This window comes from Drosophila montana, unplaced genomic scaffold (assembly GCF_035044405.1).
Source record: "Drosophila montana isolate Dmon_TW-CO22-7 unplaced genomic scaffold, ASM3504440v1 contig_787_1, whole genome shotgun sequence".
In the NCBI taxonomy this organism is placed as follows: domain Eukaryota; kingdom Metazoa; phylum Arthropoda; class Insecta; order Diptera; family Drosophilidae; genus Drosophila; species Drosophila montana.
Genome location: NW_026999082.1, coordinates 48,281 through 62,605, shown reverse-complemented (window position 1 = coordinate 62,605; position 14,325 = coordinate 48,281). Strand labels below are relative to the sequence as shown.

Below are 14,325 nucleotides of genomic sequence, written 5' to 3'. Positions count from 1 at the left end.
GGGAGAGAGAGAGAGAGAGAGAGAGGAGCAATTTGATTGATATATTAGAGCTGGTAGAGCTTAATGAGAAAGTCCTTCGGAACAGAGTCGAGGAAGGGAACGAGTAAGTTGATGGAAGAGAGGAAGTGAGGAAGAGAGAGCGAGAGCTTGAGCTAGATAGAGGGGTCAATAGAGTTAAAAGATCCGATAGAAGAGGCCAGAAGTGGCCCAGGAAATAAATAAATTATCTACAACACTTTAAGGATAGAGTTGTTTAGTGTTGGAAAGTGTCTCACAAAACATGGCTAATTGTAATCTTGCCCAATTTATGTGATACCCTAATAACACTAATAATAAATGGCATTCTTTGCAAATAATAACTTTGTATGCATAGGGAAGGCTAAGGGTATTGCAGATGTGCGGAGATTGAGGAGAATTGTAAAGATCGTAATTGCAAAGTTTGAAAAGATATTTCGTGAAATAGAACATTCTTGCAGACAAAAACTCATTTTGCAAACAATATATAATAGTCCAATGCTTCTACGATGTTTCCTATATGAAAGAAACATGGTAGAATTCAATTTTAGACAGATCGCGCCTATGATATTCACATGATATAGTAGTCCGATCCGGCCGGTTACGACATACATATGTATGCTGCCCGCAACAGAAATATGTCTCTATCTCTATGTGCTGTACATCATAACTGGGACTGACAAAATTATAATACCCACTGGAAGGGCATAGAAATTCTGGTGAAATCTCAATTCATAGCTTTAAGGAGAAGTGTGAAGAGAACAGACTTATATGAGAATAATGTAGAATACAGGGTATCTAGTACGAGCTCAAATGACTTTCACAAGAAAGCTTGAGAGATGATCATGGGGTGTAGCCTGAAAGCAAGAGACAGGCCATAAGGCCGTCCGCAAGTAGTGTGTTCATATGCCAGTTAGCCAATAAAATCGGCTGGTGATCCAAGCACGCGGAGAGGAAAAGCAATCAATAATGGGCCGATAAGCGAAACTGATCGCTTACGATCAGTGTCAAGTGTGGAGCAGCACAAGCAAAGGCAAAAGCTTTTGGCAAAAGCTGCAAGCTCTGCGAGAGAAGAAGAGAGGGGAAGAAGAGAGAAAAAGAAAAGAAACCCAGCTCAAACGTTGGGCAGCGCACGTAGACGAAGACGAAGACGAAGACGAAGACAAAAGCCAATTTGGATGAAGGAGCAAGAGAAGAGGCAGACGCCGACGAAGACGAATGAAAACGAAAGTGCAGCCGCAATGGTCAGGCGGCAGCTTTTGGTGCCCTGCTGTAGGGTATTATAATTTTCTCACAGAGTATGTAACACATATATATAGATATATATATACATATATACTTGATCAGATCGGACGAATAAAGAATAAAGAACGCAAGAATGGGCCAAATATTAGATTAATATAGGATAAACTTTACAAGATATTTATTTTTAAGATATTTCAAGCCAACTGGCTTTCAGCTGATTTCAGTAGGGAACAAACAAATTATCCGAATCTTAACAATATCAGACTACTATATCATATAGCTTTATAGGAACAATCGGTCGACAAATGATTGTGTTCTGCATTTTTCAAACTATTTTTACAAATATCTTTCACAATGGTGCATAACAGTAAAGAGTATTTAGTCTTCGGCGTGCCGTAGCTCTCCAGCTTGTTTTGCTTTGCTTTTGGCGTGACTTAAGCGAAGAGCTTTATTTTTTATATATATACATATATGTTTTTTGGGACTTGAGCGGCGACTGCGCTCAAGCGATTTGCTCATTGAACAAGACGAGCCCGTAGCGTGCGTATCGTACAGTCAGCGCCCGCTGTCGTCGTCCACGTCGTGACAGTGCCTGTCAACAATTATATAAAAAAAGACAATAAGAAGCAGCAGAAATAAGCTAAAAACTAAATAAGTCGCTATCAGCTAAAGTTAAGCGTGTTGTGCTTTCAAAATCCCAAGTGAACTTTGCGTCGTATGCCCAAAAAACGTTTATTTCTTGTCGCTTTTTTTTTTGGTTAATTTTTTTTTCAAGACGTTGCACAGTGAAGAGATATATATATATATATATATAGAGAGAGAGAGAGAGAGAGAGGGAGATGTGTAAAACAAAGGAAAGTGGCAAGCGGTTGCGTTTGTGGTAACTGCAGACGAGGCAACGCCTGCAGCCGCAGACAACAGCAGCAGCAGCAGCGGCAACTGCGGCGGCAACTGCGGCAGTAGCTGCAACAACAACAACAACAACAGCGACAACAAGCGGAGGCAAGTTGACAAAATGTCTTGTACTAAACACACACACACACACACACACACACACACACACACACACACCTGCAGCTATCCACGCACTTGATTTACTTGTCCTAATTTTCACTTTTTGGAAAGCGCAAAACGCTTGCAATTCGTTTATGTAATCGAAACTTTTGGCTTTAACTTTAATTTATAATACCAATACGCATTCCATTATCATTCCGTCTGTCCATTTCCAAAATATTGCCATTTTAGTACAATATTATTTCTCTAATATAAGCCAAAATTCCAGAATATTCCAGTTTCATATTTTAATGCCCGTTTTAGGTCGATTTCTATATCTCTTACATTTCACTTGCATTTCGTTTCAATTCCATTTGTCTGCCATTTCTCTATTTTCATTTAATTTCATTATTATTCATTTATGTTAACCTTTAAGAGTCCTATTTATTACTATTTTAATGTTCGTTGCAATTTCTTTTCGATTCCAATTTAATTTTGCTTGTCAATTTTCATTTCAATTTAATGTTAATACCATTTTATAGGTGTTACTATTTTATTTCGATTCCAATATAATACCATTTTCATACTATTTCAATTCCATTCAAATTTCATTTTCTTGCCATTTCGCGGCAAACTTTTTTCATTCTATTTCAACTTTATTTTATTAGTATTTTCTTGTCGTTTTTGAACATTTTCAAAACTGTTGCAAAACCTTTTTCTATATAATATATATACATATAGATTCAGATTTAATTTCACAACCAAATCAACTCCATTTTAATTCCATATAAATTCCACTGAGTTCTTTTCCATATTCATTTGATTTAATTATATTCCGTATTAGTTGCACTTTAATTCAATACCATTTTCCATTCGATTTCCATTTATATCATTGTCTAATTTCAATACCATTTTCGATTCTATATCGATCTATTTTTCGATCTAATTTCAATTCAATTTTCCTTTCCATTTTCATATATTTTGTTACCTAATTTCTAAATCATTTTGCTTTCCATTTCCATCTATTTTTCTATCTAATTTCAATACCACTAACCATTTCATTTCCACCCATTTTTATATCTGATTTCAATACCATTTTCGATTCCATTTCCATCTATTTCTTAATGCAATTTCAATAACATTTGCCCTTCCATTTCCATCTATTTCTTTATATAACTTTCCAGAACGTTTCAATTTCACTTTCATTTCATTAAATTGTCATTTGTGTATATTCCATTTCATTTCAATATCATTTCCTATCATGACATTTGATTAATACCATTTTGATGCCCATTTCTCTACCATTTCATTTTCATTATCATTATCATTTCCATTTTCGATTTCATTTCCGTTTCATTACCAATTCTCGACCGGTTCTTTGCGTCATTTGAATTCCGTGCGAGTTGTGCGTTCTTATGTAATTGCAATCGATGCCCCTCCCCCCCCCCCCCCTTAAACACCCCTCCCCCAGCACAAGCCCAGGGCAGCTCCCTTTGGGCCCGATGAACGTGCTCGCTGGCAACTGACACTTTCTACCTTTCGGCTGTGCCGCCGCCGCCTCGCACCTGCGCGCGCAAATTATTATCAATTTGTGCACGTCGAAGCTATAAATAGTCGATCATGCGGCTACCGCGGCATAAAACAACGATTTAACGGAAAACCAGCCGAAAGGAAAGTAAGCGCCGATAAACAGACACACGTTTGAAAGATAGCCACAGTCACCAAACTAATACCAAACCCATAAAAAACCAAAATGTCCCTGCTCGGGCGCCATTTGATTGGCATTGGCTGAAATCAAGTTCATAGCCAAGTTGGCGGATATAGACCAAGGCGTAGACCAGGAAAACTGGAAAAGCAAAAGGCGACAGCAGCCTGTCATGATCAGCCAATCTGGACAATGGGGAAAAGGCAGATAAGGCAACAAAAAATACTAGTTATGGCTGAGATCTTATCGATTACATGCACTGCACAGCTGCAAAAAAAAAACACACGAGTGGGTGATTGATATAAACGCAAAACATGCCAGCTATTGCAGCAGCAAACGAAAGTTGTACAGTAAATGTTATCGATAACAGCAGCAGTCAAAATTATTGAGCAATTTACGTATATATCTTGCTAGTTAGCCGCCAGTTATCAATTGAATTAATACAACATGAGAGTGACAAGCTAATGAAAAGTTATGGCCCAGTTGTTATCGATAATAACAGCTCTTGCTAGTAAGTCGCCTGTTATCGATAACATCTACAACATAAGAGTGTCAAGTAAATGAAATTTATGGGCCAGCTCTTATCGATAATAAGTGCTTTCCCCGATGTTATCAATACTTCGGGCTGCTTATGCGAATAAAAGGAGAATGTTAACTGTACGATAACAATTGTTATCGATAACATCAACTTAACACCATCTAGACACATTTATAAAAATATTATTTGATAGGCTTGATCGGCAAATGTGGACAAAAATCCAAACTAATATAGCAAATTTATCATTTTATATTTTTTATCGATACCATTTAGCGCTGGGCAACATAAGCTATTGTTGAAGGCTTCAGGCACTTGTTGAATATAAGAAACAAATCTGTTGATATACTTCTTAACGATTTGAAAAGTATCAGCATAAGGTTTATGCCAGTTTTAATTTATCGATAACATGCAATGTTAGGGAATCTGATAGGGAAATTGATGTAAAGAGAAACAAACCAACAAAATATATCGATAACAAGTACTTTTTGGGGGCTGAATTGAAGCTAACCAAAAAACTATCACCATTTTTTATCGTTTGTTAAATATTTAATGTGTTCCTCTTTATGATGGGGAAAAGAAGCATACCAAATATTATAACACTTGTGATCGATAACATATGAATATAACCAAAATAATCGAATAATCATAGCTGTTATCGATTACATGTGCATTTCTGAATTTAGCCCTTAACACTTGTCTTTGCCCGCAAATATATTGTCACAGTTGTTATCGATAACATGTAAAGCGTACGTGCAGATTGCACAGAAAAAGAAAATATGAAATCTTTGCGAAGTTGTTACTGTTGGCACGCTTGGCGAATATTTGGAGCACAATTCGCTGCAATTAGGAAAAGAAATACATTGCACAGATGTTATCGATAGCCAGCGCATGTCGCGTGAGCAATTAGCTATTGTCGTCGGTTGACAGACAGACTTGGCTAATGTGCCGCAACAGAAGCAAATGCGACCGGAAATGTGAATGGAACTCGGCGCCATTAACTAACGCATAAACTAAGCCAGCTGACTAATTAGTCGCGGTATTTTTTAATACTTATATTTCGATGCGGCAAACGGCAGCGAGCGTGATTCAGGTGAGAAAGTGTCAAGACCTGCAGCTGGCAGTTAAGTTGGCTTTACGGCCACGCTGAGTGACCCACTAAAAAGCTGAGCTATGCAAATAAATCAAACAAAACGACCGAAAATATGCAGACAAATGTCATCAATTATGAGCCGTAAACTAAGCCCAGTCATAATTAAAAGCTGTCAAATCATAATTGACGGACAGACAGACCCAAACAGCGACTGTCTATGGCTCCATGTGAACTGTGTTCCTAACAATGTGTATATTTCATAAGAGACCAGCAACAACAATGAACAATGAACAATTGACAAGAGCTCATCATACTGGAGCTAAAGCCATAGCCACAGTTCGCTGGGAGTAGCTGCTGAGCAGGGGCGTAGTGTGGAGTGTGGAGCTCTATATACATAAATATGATGTAAAGCTGGAGGCACACACAAATTCAATGAATGAAGAAAAGCCCGAAAAGAGCTCGATTGCATCATCTTAGCCAGCGCAAGATGGCGTTAAAGATGGGCTTAAAGAGCGGGCAGTTGAAGCTGGGATTCGAGCCGGCTGAAGCTGGCCCAAATCACAAATGTCGTCTGTCCCAAGGGCGTTGCATAAATTAACATGTTGCATGCAGCAGCGGCCATGTTCGACGTTTGCCGTTTTACTTCAACTTTTTTTATGTTTTATTTCCTTTTTTTTTTTTTTTTTATTATTATTTTGTGTACTATTGCGTTTGGCAGTTAACGGCGCATTTTGATTTGAATTATAGTTTGGTGTAGATTTTTGTTGGTATTTGGCTTATGGCTCAGTTACAAGCGAACCGCGCGACGCGACGGGCTCTAAACGCGACTCGGAAACTTCCAGACTTCAAGTCAATTACATTTTCACGTTTTCATTGCGGGTAATCCAAAAATATATGTATATACATATATATCAGAGTATGTGGATATACATGTGTACATATCAGCAAATGTTGTTTTTTATTTGTTTGGCTTTTTTTTTCGTGGCTTAACTATTGCAATTCTCAACCAGTCAAAGCTGCGAGCAGGGCAGCCAATATACATCCTAGTGCCATCCTAGTGTCGATAGCCAACTCTGCCAACGGCAACTTTAATTAGTCAAACAGTTAAAGAGCTTTTTTTTGGTTGTGTGTTTACGCCTTGTGGTTTATTAGTTGTTATTTAAACAAAACATAAACTCGAGCTGTTTGTTTTAATATGAGTTAAGCAGCAAAAATATGCTTTAACGCCAGTGCAAGTGCCCGACGAAGAGATATCGTGTACCCAGCGCCAAGCTGGCGTTGTTTTAGCTAGACAAACCCAAGGCTGTTCTTCTATTTCCCTTTGCCCCACACTGTGTGGGTGAATTCGGCGTTTAAAGTCCGATCTTTATGAAAATTGTAGTGCCTAAATATGGCATAGAAAAGTGAATATGTATACCCAAGCGCAAGTCGTTGCCTTTAAATATACGTTGTTTTTTGTTTTAATGTTCTGTATTTGCCAAGTTTAGTGTATTTTCGAGTTAAGCTTAAGAAACCATGTCCCAAGATCGATATTTATCGATTTTATATAAAAAAAACTTATGATTTGACCAAGGACCAGGAAGTGTCAGGAAGTCTCACTCTATTTGCCTCGCTCACTCTCTCTCCCCCCCTCTCTCTTTTCCTCCTGCTTGGTTAGGCCTGTCTCTGGCGGCCTGTGTGGGGTTTGCTTTCACTGGTATCGTTTAAATCGACCACGACAACATGTTGTTGCCGTAGACTGGAAAAACCACAGCACCAGCAGCAGCAGCAGCATCTAACGGACAGTGCGCAATTAAAGCTGACACTCGGACGGGCGGCGGCAGACGGCAAATGACATTCAGACAAACAAACCAAATAACGAAATTGCATTTTACGATAACTTAAACAACAACAAAAAATAAAAGATATATATATATATAGAAAGAAAAACCAGAAAAGTCGAGTATTGCGAGACGCGATGCAAAGTTGCGCTTTTCCGGCTGGCGGCATTGAACTTGAAAAACATGAACCGCGTCGCATAATCGCAGCTCAGCAAAACAGAGACAGAGAGATTGAGAGAGAGAGAGGGAGAGAGTGTCAGAGAGCGGGTGGAGGGGGGCTCGCGCATGTCTTTAATGAGATGCCGTTTTGACATCATTTGAATTTGATTTTCAATCTGTGATTTGATAACCTTTTTTCTTTCTTTCTTTCATTCATTTTCTCAATTTTTCGATTTAAAAAAAAAAAAAAACGAAAAACATTTTTTTTGGTTGCTTGCGAAAAATGTAAACAAGTTCGTTGCCTAAGTCTTTTGTTTGTGACCGCGTGCAGCGTCCGCTGCGTGCGTGCGTGTGTGTGTGCGTGAGTGTGTGCTGGCCATGCAAATGAACGTCAACAATTGGCCAATTGGATTGCAAAATAGGCATCATCGCTTCCGCGCTGAGCCCCCGTTAATGATTAGCCAGTTCAGAGAGCGAAACAAACAGCAGAGAGAAGATTCAACTTATCCGATGCGATGTGCCAGAAGCCAGACAATATAACGATAATGCGCTGGAATAATATCTAATTGGGATTAGCTCTGAGCTCAACTATTCAGCAGCTGCTTAAAGCTGCCTTCTCGACTGTTCGAGCTTTCCATCTTATCCCATTCGAATATATCCCAGATTCAGACTTAGTTGAAAGAGTTGACTATTGGGATCTAATTAAACAGCAGCTATGATTAGTATTAATATTGTCATATATTATTATTATATATTATATATTTAATCCAGCATAGCATTTGATAATGCTGACATAAAATGAATTATTTATTCAAGAGGACCTTCTATACTATATACATATACATATATATATATATATATTGTATATATATATTGTCTGGCCAAAAATTACGTAGTAGTTGTACTTTTGTGATTTAGTTACAGAAGCAGCCTCTCCCACTGAAAACGAGGTACACGACCCGAGCAGCTTGCCATTAAATAGACTTTGGCTGCATCATGGAATACGCGAAAGTACGGAAAATAGACACTTGCCATACGATTTTGCAAATATGTGAGAAGAGTGAAGCTTGTAAATATCTTGGAAAACAGAAAAGTTTGCCATCCAAGAACCCTTTTTAATATAGTGATCCGATCCGGCCGGCTCTGACATAAATACTGCCTACAACAGAAAGAAGGACCTAGCCAGAGACAATTAAAACTGATAGGAGAAAGAGAGAGAGTGAGAGAGAGAGAGAGAGAGAGTAGTTTGCACAGAAACAGACAGACGGACATACTTGGCCATATCAAATCGGCTGTTGATGCTGATCTAGAATAATGATATACTTCTGTATGTCTATTCGCTTCGATCCTAGCGTCTTAAAGAGCTAGAGAAATGATCGAGTTTACAATTAAAAAATCGATATCAATAGAAATCGATATTGCCATTGAATACTCTGGGCATATTACGGCGCTTTTAAGAGTTAGAGGCAACAAATTTTGGCTGTAGGGAATCAAGCAAGCATTTTTAATAGTGCGGAGCTATGGGAAGAAGAGGAAGTAGAAAATAAACTCCACTTTAAATAAATAAAGCTTTGGTTAGGCAAATTTTGTTCGGCTCAAAGGCAGCTTGTCGCCTTCCTAAACTGTACAAATCCATCATCATTTTATCAAGAATTTTTGGTTTTTGTTTATTGCAGTTCTGTCCATATTGCAGTTGAAATATGGGCCAAGAGGTATCGCAACAGCAGCAGCAACACCACAACCACAACCAGAACCAGAACCTGAACCACAACCAGAACCAGAGCCAGAACCACCACCTGAACCAGAACCACTGCCTGAATCAGAACCAGAACCAGAACCAGAACCAGAACCAGAAGCGTGGACAGCCGCATCGCAAGAGCTACAAGGATAGCATATACACGCCCGCCAGCCAACTATCGAGTAGCTGCAGCTCGAACAGCACCGACGACTACGAGGCGAACTATAGACTGCGCCACAAATACAATCTGAGCAAGCAGACATACGAGCGCACCAAGATCCTGGCCAACCGCAGCAGCCTGCCAACGGACAGTGATTCGCATTACGCCAAGCTGAACGGCAAGTATTTGCAGCGCAGCAGTTCGCAGAGCAGCGACAGTGGAATCTACAACTCGTCGTGCCACTGCTCGTCGCTGTCATCGCTGTCGGCGGTCAGCAGCAGCTCGGCGAGCTCGAGCAGCGGCTGTCCCAGCTCGCTGCTGTCCAGCAAGTCCGGTCGCTCGCTGGACAAGCAGAAGCACTATCTGAGCCATCATTTGTATATCAAATCGTATTTGGACATTTTGGAGGAGGACGAACGGGCACGCGCCCATTTCAAGTCGGCACGCCCCGGCGGCATACGCAACTATACGCCAAAAATTTTGGGGGGCGGCGATTCAGCTGCCAGCTCTACGCTCTCAGCCAGTGCGCCGGCTGCCAGTTTCGGTTATCCGGCAGCCAAGCAACGGGCCAGCGTTAGCTCCAATTGCTCAGCGGCCGCTGTTGTTGGTGGCAGAAACTGTCCGGAAGATCCGTGGATTTGACAATTACTGAAACATGGCGTTTGGCACAATGACGTCTTTGCTTGGCATGATCCCGCTACTGGCGATCGGCATGAACTACTATCGCTATCAAAGCATCGATCCCGAGAACAAGGTCCAGGAGCCATCAATCGTGAGTAGCCAGTCCAAGCTGTTGCCTTTTGTTAATTGCTAAATATCCTTGGTATATAACTTCCAAGGCACTTTGGGCTCTCCAAGTCAAGTGCTGGGAATATTAAATCCAGGAAAAGATAATCGCGAATCACATATAGTTCAGAAAGGTATTCGGTTGTCGTGAGAAAACTTAATAATTCAAGTGGAATTTTGATAAAGTAAGGTTGGATTTCCTTCCATTCCATTCAAGTTAAGTAAACCTTTGTTAGGTAAAGCGGTTTAATTAGGAATAAAGGCAAATCGGAAGGTTAAAAAGGAACTCTGTTAGTGCCGCAGCTAACTTTGGTTGTCAGAAAGACATCTAGGCTCTCCAAGTCATCTCATATAGTTTAGAGTAGTCTTCGGTTGTCGTGAGAAAATTTGATAGCTCAAGAGGAATTTCGTTAAAGTAGAAGGTTTGAGCTTGTAAGGTTGGAAGTTCTTCCATTCCATTCAATTTAAGTTGGATCTCTTTCGATTCCATTCAAGTTAAAAAAAACCTTTGTTAGGTAAAGAGCTTTTAATTAGGAATAAAGGGAATTGAGAAGATTGAAAAGGAACTCTGTTAGTGCCTCAATTAACTTTGGTTGTCAGAAAGACATCTGGACTGGGCTCAAAGGAAATGCGATAGTTCGCAAACCTTACTCTTGGACATTTTAGGAAGACAAGTTGCCCATGCAGAGTGTTTAGGCTAGACGCGCAGAAATCAAAGGCCACGATTAATTGTTCGCTTTGAATTGTTGCAGATCCGTCGCCAGTATGACTTTGTGGTGATTGGCGGCGGCTCAGCCGGCGCCGTGGTGGCCAATCGCCTGAGCGAGGTGCGCAACTGGACGGTGCTGTTGCTGGAGGCGGGCGGCGATGAGACGGAGATATCGGACGTGCCCGCGCTGGCGGGCTATCTGCAGCTGACCGAGCTGGACTGGAAGTACCAGACGGCGCCTTCATCGACGCGCCAGTATTGCCAGGCGATGAAGGGCGATCGCTGTTTCTGGCCGCGCGGCAAGGTCCTGGGCGGCAGCTCCGTCCTGAACGCCATGGTCTATGTGCGTGGCTCGAAGAACGACTACGATCACTGGGCCTCGCTGGGCAATCCGGGCTGGGACTACAACCAGATGCTCAAGTACTTTCTAAAGTCGGAGGATGTGCGTAATCCGTATCTGGCGGCCACGCCCTATCACGAAACGGGCGGCTATTTGACCGTGCAGGAAGCGCCCTGGCGCACACCGCTCTCCATTGCCTTCCTGCAGGCGGGCATGGAGATGGGCTACGAGAATCGGGACATCAATGGAGCCAAGCAGACGGGCTTCATGCTCACCCAGAGCACCATTCGACGTGGCGCTCGCTGTAGCACCGGCAAGGCCTTCATACGACCAGTGCGCCTGCGCAAAAACCTGGACGTGCTGCTCCATGCGGAGGCCACACGGCTGCTGCTCGACAAAGAGAAACGCACCATTGGCGTCGAGTACATGAAGGCGGGCCGCAAGCAATTGGTGTTTGTGCGACGCGAGGTGATACTCAGCGCCGGAGCGCTCAACTCCCCAAAGCTGCTGATGCTGAGCGGTATTGGTCCCGCCGAGCATCTGCAGGAGCATAATATACCCGTTGTATCGGATTTGCCGGTGGGCAACAATATGCAGGATCACGTGGGCCTGGGCGGCCTCACATTTGTGGTGGATGCCCCGTTGACGGTGACACGGAGTCGCTTCCAGACCATACCCGTCTCCATGGAGTACATACTGAGAGAGCGCGGCCCGATGACATTTTCGGGCGTTGAGGGCGTTGCTTTTTTGAATACCAAATACCAGAACCCCGCCGTCGACTGGCCGGATGTACAGTTTCACTTTCTGCCCAGCTCCATAAACTCGGATGGCGGTGAGCAGATACGAAAAATATTAAATTTACGCGATGGCTTCTACAATACGGTATATAAGCCGCTGCAGCACAGCGAGACCTGGTCCATATTGCCGCTGCTGTTGCGGCCCAAGAGCACCGGCTGGGTGCGTTTGAATTCGCGTAATCCGCTGCAGCCGCCGAAGCTGATACCCAACTATTTTGCCCATCAGCAGGACATCGATGTGCTCGTCGAGGGCATTAAGCTGGCCATCAATGTGTCCAATACGCAGGCCTTTCAGCGGTTCGGTTCGCGTCTCCACAACATACCGCTGCCTGGCTGCCGGCATCTGGCATTCCAATCGGACGCGTATTGGGCGTGCTGCATCAAGCAGTTCACCTTCACCATATACCATCCGGCGGGCACCTGCCGCATGGGTCCCAGCTGGGATGTTACGGCCGTTGTCGATCCCCGTCTGCGCGTCTATGGCGTCTCTGGGCTGCGTGTCGTGGATGCCAGCATAATGCCAACCATTGTCAACGGCAATCCGAATGCGCCAGTTATAGCTATTGGCGAGAAGGCGGCGGATATGATTAAGGAGGATTGGGGCGCACGTCGAGCAGCCGCTGGCTAGCTGCATTCAATGTTGCTGTTGTACGTTTCCATCAACTAGTCAAATGTGTTATAAAAAACGTATTTTTTTTTTTTTTTTCTTGTTTTTGTTGCAGCAACATCTTGTTTAGTTTTAAGTTGTATTTTATAATTCCAGCTATATTATTTTATCTTTTTGTTAAATATTTATATAAATATTTTTATTTATTTCTATTTGATGTAATTTAATGCAAATGCATGTATTTTTATTTGTTTTTAGTAGCTATAAACGAATAAAAACTTTAAACTTTTAGAATAATTGAATTTTTTGATATACATTTTCAACTGCAGCCTGCGCGTATGCAACAGTTTTATGTGCAGCGAATACACTAACCAGATTGCTGCTCTGCGCTTAGCACATACACACACCACAGTGATAATGGCCAAACCGGTTAGTTTAAGTCATTATAAATACATTTATTTATTATTTACTTTCAAACTTTAATTAATATATATTGCATGCCCACATATACTGTTTGTATCACAAATCAAAGCAATATAGCTCGAGATGAATATTTTCTGTCGCCGCCCGCAAGTATGCAACACTTATTATAGAAATGCCGTTCGCTTCAATTTAGTACGTACACGTACCGCAGAAGCCATTTTAGCTGGGTTTGTAAAATATTTATTTTTGCCGGGTCGTGAAGAAACCTGAAGGGTCTTCTGAGTATTACTTATTGCATAAAATTATCAATATTTATTGTTTACTTTAAGTCCAAGCTCGTACAGTTTGAGCACAGTTAACACGTCTGCTGTTTAATGTTTTAAGCGAATATAAGTTAACAAAGCCGCCTACAAGTATGCTGCACTTAATTAATGCAGTGACTGCACTTACCCAGCCACTTGTTTTGCATTTAGCACATACACACACCAGCTGCCAGCAGCCAGCTGTCACGTATACGTGACGTTGGCCATTTGAGCGTTTTTTGTCTTCCGCTATTTGGTCAAAATTAAAAGCCTGGCCAAATGTCAAATTACCAAATTACTTGACTGGCAATCAAATGGAATCATAATACAATTTCCCTGACTAGCCGCGCGAACGCTGAGGCGTGGCCATCAAGCATTTCCTGCTTGTACAATCGCTTTTAACTATTAGCCTCTGCATCTGCTTGTCTCTCAAGCTCTTTCTCGGTGTCGCGCTCTCTGCCTCTCTTTCACTCGCTCACCTATTGCTGTTCAACTGTGCCAAGGTTAAGCACTAAAATTAACGCATTGGCGACATATTTGGCAGCGCTCACGTTTTATTTCGTAGGTGTCAGCCGGGGAACGGCCCAGACAGCAGTTAAACCAGGCAGTTAAATCAGTTAGCGCCGTTAGTTGAGTTGGCCAAGTTAACAGCGTGCAGCTAATGCGATCGATCAATACGCCGGGGCATGGCCCAATTGGTTGACCAATTCAATTGCAAGACGCAGCGCTAATTTTTGGCCTGACAGTGCCATTTCCCAATAAACAATTCACAATTTGCAATTTGCGTGCGGTCATAAAAAAAAGAATGCCGAGCAGTGCAGATAGCTAGACTAGCAGGATACCCTGAAGTCATTCCCAGATGCATGCACATATGTTTTCACACACCTCACAGGCTTTT

The 14,325-nt window shown here is 42.0% G+C and overlaps 2 protein-coding genes across 2 annotated transcripts; both read left to right on the top strand.

Annotated features, from left to right (window-relative positions):
* The first annotated feature begins 2,109 nt into the window (after positions 1–2,109).
* LOC135440080 (putative uncharacterized protein DDB_G0279653) lies at positions 2,110–10,105 on the top strand. The gene is made up of 2 exons (XM_064699089.1): positions 2,110–2,262; positions 9,242–10,105. Exon 2 carries the CDS (start codon positions 9,266–9,268, stop codon positions 10,103–10,105), a length of 840 nt encoding a protein of 279 aa, XP_064555159.1. The 5' UTR covers positions 2,110–2,262; positions 9,242–9,265.
* Positions 9,989–12,799, top strand: LOC135440079 (glucose dehydrogenase [FAD, quinone]). Its single transcript, XM_064699088.1, has 2 exons — positions 9,989–10,235; positions 11,002–12,799. The coding sequence occupies exons 1-2, from the start codon at positions 10,119–10,121 to the stop codon at positions 12,721–12,723; spliced, it is 1,839 nt and encodes a 612-aa protein (XP_064555158.1). The 5' UTR covers positions 9,989–10,118; the 3' UTR covers positions 12,724–12,799.
* The last annotated feature ends 1,526 nt before the right edge of the window (positions 12,800–14,325 follow it).